Source organism: Gossypium arboreum, chromosome 1 (assembly GCF_025698485.1).
Source record: "Gossypium arboreum isolate Shixiya-1 chromosome 1, ASM2569848v2, whole genome shotgun sequence".
Taxonomy (NCBI): domain Eukaryota; kingdom Viridiplantae; phylum Streptophyta; class Magnoliopsida; order Malvales; family Malvaceae; genus Gossypium; species Gossypium arboreum.
Window position 1 is genome coordinate 12976806 of NC_069070.1, and position 10866 is coordinate 12987671.

Here is a 10866-nt window from a genome sequence, read left to right on the forward strand (position 1 = left end):
TAATAGTTGCATTTTTACGATTTAAATACTCAAATGAAAAATATATATATATATATTTAAAAAAATTGATGAGTTTTTTAAGGTAGTTTTTAAACTTTTAAATCTTAATACCATATTCATATTTTATAATGGTATAGATCCACCTTCCTAGCTTTTATAGTATGCATTTGCTCCTCTCTTCATTTATACATGTACATAAGCCAGGCCTCTTGATTATATGCTGAGGCCTCCTTTGAATTTCATTGGAATCCTAATGTGGTGCGTTGAAGCACCTTTTTAAAGCAATCATGCCATTTTGTACCCTTTAGCCTTTAGGTAATAGAATCAAGGGTAAACAAACTTTTCATTTTCTTTAATGAATAAAACATAAGTTCACCAATAAATGACGTTAAGTGCAATTTCACTAAAGCTCTATTATTTTACTGGGTTAGTGCACTTGAATTTTAAACATTTTTATGTAAAATTAAATGATTTTAGAAGGTAAGTAATCAACATGATGAAGGCATTCTTACGCTGCACGCGTTAAGTCCAAAATAAACTATCTAAATAAAGGTATACCATTTACTCTTGAAAAGCTCAAACTTTAATAAATTCTATAAATAAACAGTCATTAGTCACCAAACCAATCACAAAAATTCAATTGAAATAATTTTAGTTCAACTAATAATTTTATTATATGCCAATCACACCACTAACACAATGACAAACTTGTGTTAGTTTCAAATTGACATAAAATTCAAGATTAAACCTTAAACCCTTTCCCTTTCTCTTTTTCTCATTCTAATGTAAGTTCACTTGTACAAAAATAATAACTTTATTATATAATAAATTAATAAAATTATAGTTATTATAATCAATGTAACCAATTAAAATTAAAATTTAATCACATAAAAATAAAAATATTATTTTTATATATAATCTCAAATTAATATATATACTTTTAATTACATGTCTAATGTCTTGATGTTTGTTTTTCTTTCTAATTACAATTTATCTTATCACCATCATCACGATTAAATCTAAACACATATCCCACCACTAATTTTAATCTCACGATTAGAAAACTCAATCTCACCGTCACAGCTGTTTTCAATTTCACCGAAACCAATCTCACCAGCCATCTAAATAGACCCTTAGATGTCCGCAATGCAACCATAGCCAGCAGACAGTCAGAACGATACTTCTGATCAATCTTTAATCCAACTTGATAATGCAACGTATCGACATGTTTCTTTTTCTTTTTTCTTTTTTTAAAAAGGCCATGGTTGCATTGATAAGAGCCAAACTCAAGGCGTGAAAGGAAAGTAGAAAATATATATATATACACAAAAAATTAAGTGCTTGGTTTAATATCTCTGCGTCGCATGTAGGTTAAAAATTGTGTGGGTAATTCTGCTAGAAGTGCTCCAACCATAGAAATTTCTCCACCTGCAAGTCAAGGGTTGTTATAATCCCTAAACTACAAAATCGTTTCCCAAACATTTTTAGGCAACTTTTCACGCTAAGCAACACATTTGGGCAAATTGCGTTTAATCATTTAAGCAAGTTTAATATCTTATTTAAGGTTTTCTCTATGCATCCCGAAATGTCTTGCTATATAAAAGGGGTTTGGTTTTTAAAGCAGATTGAATCTTTAAGAAAGTTAATTTTTTCTCCATAAATTTTGGAAATTGAACCAACATATTTAAGCAAGCTCGAGTAGATGACTTACCCTGTACATCCCGAAATGGAACAAACTGAACGATGTCACGTGAAGCTATACATCCAGTTGTGCTTTCAAGTCTTTCTCCCTTGTCTGCATCTAAAATCTGTAAAAGGGATTTAGTTAATAAATCAAATGAATCTTGCGTGGGTCCTTTCAACAACATAAAATATCAAGTACTGACAACAAAAGGGTGATCTGTGAAGAGATCGTTATCCTTCAAATGGATATGAGATGGTACATGTTGTAAGTACCTCCATTTCTTTGAAGTCAGCTCCTCCAACTCCAACAATGAGGATCGACAATGGGAGATCAGATGCTTTTACGAGGGCATCTTTGGTTTCTTGGAGGTCAGTTATAACCCCATCCTAGAGTTATATTAACAGCTATTAGAAATAGTGATAAAATTAGATCTATTGTTATGAGAGGGAAAACAATAAAATTAGTTCTAATAAAACTAAAAAGAATAAAAATAAAACAAAATAGGAATGTTGCTGATGGATACTGATAGCATAATGTTCATGTGTTTATATCAGCTTCAGCTGGCTGCTAGGAAAACAATCCGTTTCTTTTATGTATCTTACCGTGATTATCAACAAAACAAAGTATTTTTTAGCACCAGTGGAAAGAGAGTCACAGGCAACTACGGAAGCTCTGTTGATCACATGTCCAAACAGTGTTGGCCCTGCCAGAGAGACATTAAAAAGGGCACTGGTATATGCCATCATAATTCCTTGGATTCCTTGAACCTGAGAGGGAATGATATTTCTTAATATCAGGGCACAAGAAATGAGAGCATTCAAGATATCAATAAGATTTCTGCTCATAATTAGTCACCTCACAGTAGTTACTGCTTCCATTTAAGTTGAAACAATGAGAAACTGGACCATCAATAGGCCGTGCTCCAAATCCCCAGGCAGGATAGCGTTTATCTGCATCATAAAACTGCAATACCTCTCCAACCTCATAGATTGCCTGGGTAAAAATATGCATATCATTTGCTAGGGTACCCATAAAAAATAAATAAACTATTGAAAGAAATCAAACCTTTAAACTATTGAAAGAAATCAAATTTTTACTTTCTGGTATGCATTCAGCCGTCCTGATGGATCAATGTAATGCAAGGAATCAGGGAGGCGGGGATTTCCATTCGAAGCTGATATACCAGAATTCAGAATTAAAATGTAAGCATATATATAACCTATGGTACTTATGCAGAACTGCATATACTGCAAGATGCCTTCCACATTTATCTATACAGCCTTTAACAATTTCAGATAGTTACAATCAACTCAGCATCATTCAAACCTAAGACCTCTTTTTTTAAGTGATTCAGCCCAAATAATTTCTTAAACTAGGGGAAAAAGAAGACCTAGAGAAACAAGAAGGGTTTCTGTACTCTTAAAAAAGTTGTTTGTTTAATTCATTATATTATTTTTAATCAAAAAGTTCCTCACAATCTAGATTTTATGTTCAAATAGAAAACAATGCATGTTTTGTCATTAAACTTGATAAGAAATACGTCAATACTACAAGTAAACAGGAAAGTACCAGTGAAATCAATAGCCACCATAAAGTTTAGCTCGAAACCCCCAGCCAGGTAATCCAGGAAGGTATTTTGGGCAGTCTCCGAGAATTTGTCCACTAAAAGCTTGCTATTCAATATCTGCCTCAAAGTTAGCAAATTCATAAAATTAAGCTAAATAAAAAAAATGTATTATACAATTAATTCAATTCATGTGGTTAAACCTTGTTCTCGTAATTATGCCCAACCAGAGTTGGCAAATATAAATTTTCTCCTTCCCTTCCAAGATGAAGCTTTTCCAAATCTGCTAGTGATTTCTGGACTTTTCTAATAAAACCCAAAAGAGGAAGCTACATTAGCAAGCATTGAAAAGAAAAAACAAAAAAAGAAAATAAGATCTACAGTTACCCAATCAGATCATGCTTTCCATTGCTGTTGAAGTTAAAACACTCTATCACTAATGGACTATCCTGCAATTTTATTTAGAAAATATAAATTCAGAAACCGAGCAAGAAACAAAATCAAGAAAGGCTAACTTAATAAACCAATGACGGAAGCATCTGTGTTCATGTTAAGCAAACACCACCATGTTTACATAGCTGATTGTAATTTATAGACAGGTCAGTAGTAATAACCAATTTATTGGTTAAAAAGCTCGGAATTTTGAGCAAGATTAGGAATTCAGGATTACTAATAAGAAGAATCAACAAATTGATGGAAAGGAAACTGAAGTCTTCCCAAAAGACCCGAGTGGTCAATATTAGACCAAACTTGCACTCCATTTTAGGAATCAAAGAAATAGAAAATCTCTTTGAAAACTATGAATGAAAACTTGTAATACCTTGCTTCCAACTTGTTGAATATTCAGAAACACTGGCTTCCATGTTGGGTTGTGATCATTCTTTAGAACTTCAGTCTTACATACAGGAATAGAAATCCCACTCTCCACGAGTTTTGATATAACCAAAAAGGGGTCCTGCAAGACAAGTCCAAATTTGCACCAAAAGATAACTAATATTCCTGATAAAAGTACGAATAGAAAGTAAGAAAATATGAAACCATCACCGCATACACTTTTTGAGAAGAGATCCTTAGATTCCAAATCTATACACCTTAATATGATATCTGCCGTACTCTTTGAGCTAAAGCATTCCTCAGCATGCACAGTAAGCTTCCCACAGTGCTGGGAATGGGTTGATGAAACAGATTCCTCCCTACGTATAAGATCCAGGGTTAATGACCTGTTTGGTTTGGTTACAATCTGTAAGATAGAAACAATTTTATTTAAGTAAATGAAGTAAAGCAAAAAGCAAGTGAAGATTCCTCAATTTTATTTTAAATCTAAGTGTTTTTCATTAAACTAAGGCATTCCAGCTCAATTGCATTATATTACAAAGTTCCGTTCAGATATTTATGATATACCTCTGATAATATGCAGCATGCCTCACCAAGAGATTGCTGCTCCTCCAGCTTAAGCATCTGTGTAGAAGTGAAAGCATCAACTGAAGGTTTCATGCTTTTACCCACTACCATGAGAATGGCATAAGGCAAATTTGTTGTACATCTTGTTAATTAGCAAAGTCAGATCATATATCATATTTCTAAATAACAGAAATGTAAATAAGCATGGTGACAAACTATGATTTCATAGAAAACACATACAAATACAACTAAAAAATATATCACAAACTCAGAATATATTATACATATAATATACTATATATTACTTCCAAAATTGTAAATTAAACTATAAAGGCAGAGTGAGGGCAGGAATAAAGAAAGACTGAATTACTTAAATATACCTTCATTTCAACATTGTGATATTGAGTATCCACGTCAAAAACCTTAAACCTGTGACAAAATAAATTCCAACAAATTAAACTGCATGAAAAAAAAAATCAGATCATCATTTTGCTGATCAAAGAAAAGGAAGAACAGAACTTACAGCAAGTTTTGGACAACCTCAAAATGATAAGTAATTGTATACTTTGCAATCCAAGTAGGAGTCAAAGAATTGAGAACTACTTCAGTACGAAATACTTCGTTAATTGCTCCATCTCTTTCTTTAATATAAACCACCACCATTGGATCACTCTAAAGCAAACAAAACGTATGAGATATCATGCTAAGTTTTCTGCAACAAAAGTACGATTCTCGTAACTAAATAATAAAGCATGGGAGTAAAGTACATAAATGTTACTAGGTGATACAAGAACTACAACTGAAAATGTTTTAAGAGCCAACTGATCATACAAACTAAAGCTAAACAAAAGCTTTCTTTTCATTTATGATAGATTTACCAATCTGTCCTTATCTCAAAAATTTTCTTGTAAAGTAATGTAGCAACGTGAGATTCAATCAAGATTATAGGAGTAACCCTAGAGTTAGTACATACTTATTGGATTCATTAAGGACATATTCCTAGAATGTTATAGCTTTATCAGTTTGGATGTGGAATTAGTAAAGGATTTCTTTAAGTACTTCAGGTTATGTGATTGCCTCACATGTTTCATTTTCTAAACCTGGCATGATCCATAAACTTCTCTCACAGGACAATTCTAACAGCCAATCACACAAGAACACACCACCCCTTACTACATGAGGAGATAGCACGTCTTGATTGGTCGCTTAAATGCACCATTAAACCTACCTATATGGCATCCATGTTTCCAATTAACCATACAGTGTGACTTCTCACCTTCAACTCCCTAATTCCAACTACCCAATTGTTATTTCCTAAATTCCACTCATTCAAACTCAAATGTTCACAATAATTATAAATTTCGACAAGGTCAAATATGGTACAGCACTGAATTTCTAACTACATAATTGCTAGTAGAGCAAATAAGCTAGGGTCTCGCTTTGCATGTATTCATAACGTGCATACCTTGGAGAAAACATCCCGGTCTCGCAAACTCGTAGCAGAAAATGATAACTGCGTACATGGTTTTGCATAAAAGAATCAACGAAAGAGCACAGAGATTGGAGATTTCAGATAATTTAGAGAAAATGAAACAGAAAGTAGCTTGTGTAGTTAACATGATGAAAATCGAACTATAAATCTAAATACTAATACTAAGACTAATAATAGCAATATTAAATCGATTAGCCAATAATCTAGTAGGTAACAAAGTAAATTCCACCATCCATTATAAGGCAAAACTAGCCATTAAGTCAATTATTAATAAAGTAACTCAAGAGAGAGAGGAAAAAAGACCTCGATCTGAGAGAAGAGGCCGTGGATACCGTGAGACCTCAAATACATGTCGACAGCATCGTTTTGGTTGCCAGTAGCGGCGGAGGAAGCGGCACCACTCACAGCTGCCATACCGCCACCGACGTCCGAGCAGCAATTTCCCATCTCCAACTAACTATACCAGCAGAACTCTCTTTTATAAACTAGGTAAAGGATATATATGCATGAGACAAAACAACGACAACAAAAAAATCAAATGTGAAGTAGATTGAGAGAGATTGGAGTGTTTATATAATATTAAATTGATGTCTTTGAAAAATAGAAAATTGACAAAGAAAAAGTTTAAAACTTTCATTTACAATTCACTAGACAAAATTAGAAATGAAAATGGCCCACTTTTTTCTTCAATTTGTTTTGGGCTGTGTCGTCTGTCTCCATTTTCGGTTCAGCGACAGAAAACGCGTTGCTGAAAGCGCGTCAATTAAAAAAGATGAAGCAAAAACATTCAGCTCAAATTTTCAATTCCAATAGTCCAAAAAGGAAAAATAAAAGGATAAACTCACCCTACTTTTTACAACTCTTTTTAAATAGCAATTATTATTATTTTGGTCTCAACCGTTAAATAGTAACAAAAGCTTAACGGTGTATTTATATAACATAATTTTATAATGACCATTTTAAAGTGATTGACTGGTAATTTATTCTAATTTTAAAGTAATTAAGGTGAAAAAAGCACCATACCATTAAAGATAGGTGGTAACTTAAAAAGTAATACATCAATGTACAAATAAAGATGTGATGTGACAAATATTAGGATACGTAGAAGTTATAATAAATTTATTCTTATTAGAAACACTGTACGAGATTGAAGAAAAATTAAATAGAGTTTAGGAATTTTCCTATAAATAGCAATGTATGAAGCCTAAACAAGGCATCAAAAAATAATTTAGATCTTCTATCTTACTTTTAGTATTTTCTCTTTGTAAACATTTCCTCTTTGTAAAAACCATCATTTATTTTTAATAAAATTATCTTCCGCATCCTTTATTCTCAATAATTGGTATCAGAGGCCCTCGGAGTAACGATTCTTGAAAAATTGATATCACAATATCCATTGTAAGTTCTTATCTTTAATTTGCAATTTAGTTAATTTTGTGGTTATTTATCTTAAAACTCATATATCTGTTATTTTATCTTACTTTTGTCCATTTAAGTTTGAGTGGGAGACGTTAGGCATTTGTGTGTTAAGACATAATAACGTAACAGACGGTTTTAGGTACCATAGATAAATAACATGGAAGAAACAGATAGTTTATATAAGGATAAAACCTGCAATCATATTATGCATATAGACTCTAAGCAAGAAAATAATATTTCGCCCTTAGTAAAGGATTTAATAGTTTAATAGATATAACATCTATATATTTTAATAAATTATATAATAAAGTTAGTAAGAAGAACAAGTAAATCATTTAGGAGATATTAAGGAATTAGATTTGAACAACAAATCTAAAGAAATCTTATTTGAAGTTAATAATAAATTAGAACAAGTTATTGTTAATAAAAATATAGAGTTAGAAATAGATTTAGGTCCTTTACATTATGGTAATAGTAATATAATTTTAACTTTATCTAATGAAGAAGAAACTTCTTTAGAAGAATCATCTTCTACTATTAATAGAAATAAAAATCTGAAAAATGAAAAGAAAATATATTACTCAACAAAATATGATTTTCAATCCTATAAAGAACTTATAGAACATTGGAAAATTAGATTTACTAAAAGTAAAGATAAAAATAAAAGAGTAGAATATTTAAAATTGATAGAAGAACTTTATGAAAAACATAAAGATATATTTACTTTATTCAATTATCATTATATGTTAAATTATGATACTACGAAAGTAGTAGTTCTAATAATTATGATAATTTAGAAGACCTGAAAAGTTACTAATTATAAATCGATGAAGAAAAGACTTCAACAGATGAAGAAAAGACTTCAACAGATGAAGAAGAAAATATAGAAATTCTAGAACCAATGGATATAAAACAAATAGATCCTTATGGTAAAAGAAAAATAGAATTAGATATTTAAAAGATGATTATTTGAGAACTTTAAATAAAAATTTTATACAGTTGAAAATACAACTAGGATTTTTGGTAACCAAACTGAAAATATAGCTACTAATGAAATTAAAACTAAATATACAAGAGAATAATCTAATCAGCAACCAATTCAAACTATACCTATACCACATAGGATAGATGATTTAAATAAAAGAAATGTGGCCCAAGGAGGAATATATTTAGATTTAACTAATATTTCAATATCAGATTATGAAAAAACTATAGATGATTGGGCACAGTCAATGACAATTGTTGTAAACAATAACAATACTTGGACAAAAGAAAAATTCTTAAATTATTTTGTAGTAACTTTTCAAGGTGATGTTTTACAATTTTAATACGGTGGGAAGAATTTGATGTAGGAAAAGTCCTAAAAGGACAATTAATTAATCAGATAGGTACTCCTAAGATCTTTTAAAAGGATTAACAAATATTCTAAAAACAGAATTTTGTGGATATTTTGATAAAAAAGATCAAGATAGCGTATCTAGTTATACTTTGTCAAAAATTAAATTATGTGATATAAGATATCTAGAAGAATTTTTAAAAATTTCTTCATGAATATCAAAAGTTAAAAATGAAAATATAGAATTTTAGAAAAACCAATATTTTCATAAATTACTATGTATAAAAAATATGTATCTTATTTAGATAAATATAGTAAAGAAGCACGAGTAGCAAAAGAAAATATAGATTCTATAGGAAGTAGGATAAATTTTGTAAAAGAAAAATAACTTTACACTGTTTACAAACTAAAGCTTCTAAACAACTAAAAATAAATTAAGTTATAGTTACTTGTACAAAAATTTTAGAAAATAGATGGGAATTTGGATGTAAAATAACACGTCCTCGTACTTATAAAAACATAGAAAGAAAAATAAAAATATAAATTAATTAGATGGAAACAAGGAAATAAAAAAAATACTGGTAATAGTAGGAAAAAGAAAAATTAGTTAGAAGAAAAACTTCTAAAAAACCTAAAAAAACAATATGTAAATGTTTTATATGTGATGAAGAAGGTCATATAGCACCAAATTGTCCTAGCAAAGGAAAAAGTGCTAAAAAAATAATTAAAAGTCTTGAAGAACAAGATTTAGAAATCATATGAAGAAAAATAAATCTCAAGAAATATTATATGAATTAATATCGAAATGATTTACGATTCAAATAATGAAGAAATATATTTATGTTTAATGTAGGAAGTAGTTCTAAAAATCAATTAGAAGAAATTCCTAAGTCTGAGCAACAAGATATAAAATTAGGAAATTTAATCGGAGAAGAAAAAGACTTTTTGATGAAATGATAGAGAAAATAAATAAAAATCATATTTCTAAAGAAGAAATATATAAAATATCTAAGTTTAAAATATGGAGTCAAAGACATATGGAGAAAATTAGTGGCAATACAAATGCTAAAGATACTAAAGATGGATTAATGAAATCTCATTATTTACTAAATATAAAATTAAGAGGATTAAAAGAAATACCGTCAAGTTAGATATATACATTTAGGTATAATTATGACAACAATTAAAGCTTTATTTAGAAAAGGCCATGATATACCTATAATAGCAGTATTATTAGATAATAGAATCCAATAAAATCACTTATTAGAGGTATTAGGTCTAATTTACATACTGGTGTAATAGGTTTTAAAGTTAAACCAAATTACTTTATATCTATTACGATCCTCTAATAGAAGAATGTTTATGTTTAAGAATTCGGACAAAAATTATGATATTAATGATTTAGTAGAAGATCTAGTAATAAATTGGATTTCTATCAATGAATCTACAAATACAGCAGAAGTAGAAATTAAAGAAATTAATAATAAAATAATTGAGTTATTTGAGCCTAATAAATTTACTACAGAAATTTAGCCAAAATTATTACATTTAAAAGATCTATCAATACCAAGAGATTGGATGATAGATAGAATAAGTGGTGCTGGTGCTTCAAAACCTGTAAGTACTATAGAATATATATAGTCAAGAGATAGATTATATTTTAAAAATAACGCTATAACAAATACAAATGATAATTTAGTTTTATCCTCAAATACTCAAACAGAAGAAGATAAGGATAATATAAGTACAAGCTCAACATAATAGGAATGAAAACAGTTCAAATACCTATTTTTCCTACTGAACCTAGTAGAAATTCTAGAAATACTAGAATGGAAGAAATACAATATTCTACAATTATTCAACAAATGAAAATGGGAAAAAATGATATTATTACAGTTTCAAATTTTCAACCTAGGAAATATTATAGTTATATAGAAATTACATTTTAATTTACAAAATATAAAACATAT

General features: G+C 29.7%; 1 protein-coding gene across 5 annotated transcripts; it reads right to left on the reverse strand.

Annotated features, from left to right (window-relative positions):
- Positions 1–902: 902 nt before the first annotated feature.
- LOC108486707 (protein BONZAI 1-like) lies at positions 903–6998 on the reverse strand. 5 transcript variants are annotated; one of them, XM_053027410.1, is made up of 16 exons: positions 6820–6998; positions 6445–6598; positions 6115–6162; positions 5173–5321; positions 5030–5078; positions 4650–4706; positions 4069–4488; positions 3636–3697; positions 3452–3554; positions 3254–3368; positions 2782–2858; positions 2540–2677; positions 2287–2451; positions 1957–2070; positions 1712–1808; positions 903–1428 (listed from the first exon to the last, which is right to left on the reverse strand). In XM_053027410.1, exons 2-16 carry the CDS (start codon positions 6586–6588, stop codon positions 1334–1336), a joined length of 1833 nt encoding a protein of 610 aa, XP_052883370.1. In that variant the 5' UTR covers positions 6589–6598; positions 6820–6998; the 3' UTR covers positions 903–1333. The 5 variants fall into 5 exon arrangements, with proteins under 5 accessions (XP_052883370.1, XP_017646389.1, XP_017646388.1 ...); XM_017790900.2 differs by lacking the exon at positions 6820–6998 and having other exon boundaries at positions 4069–4203; positions 4300–4488; positions 6445–6811; XM_017790899.2 differs by lacking the exon at positions 6820–6998 and having other exon boundaries at positions 6445–6811.
- Between the last annotated feature and the right edge of the window lie 3868 nt (positions 6999–10866).

Coding starts and splice junctions, on each gene's coding strand:
- LOC108486707 (XM_053027410.1), bottom strand. CDS start 6,588: ATGGGAAATTGCTGCTCGGACGTCGGTGGCGGTATGGCAGCTGTGAGT. Junction 5,322..6,114: donor ACCGGGATGTTTTCTCCAAG/GTATGCACGTTA, acceptor TGTTTGCTTTAG/AGTGATCCAATGGTGGTGGT. Junction 4,707..5,029: donor ATCACAATGTTGAAATGAAG/GTATATTTAAGT, acceptor ACTTCTACACAG/ATGCTTAAGCTGGAGGAGCA.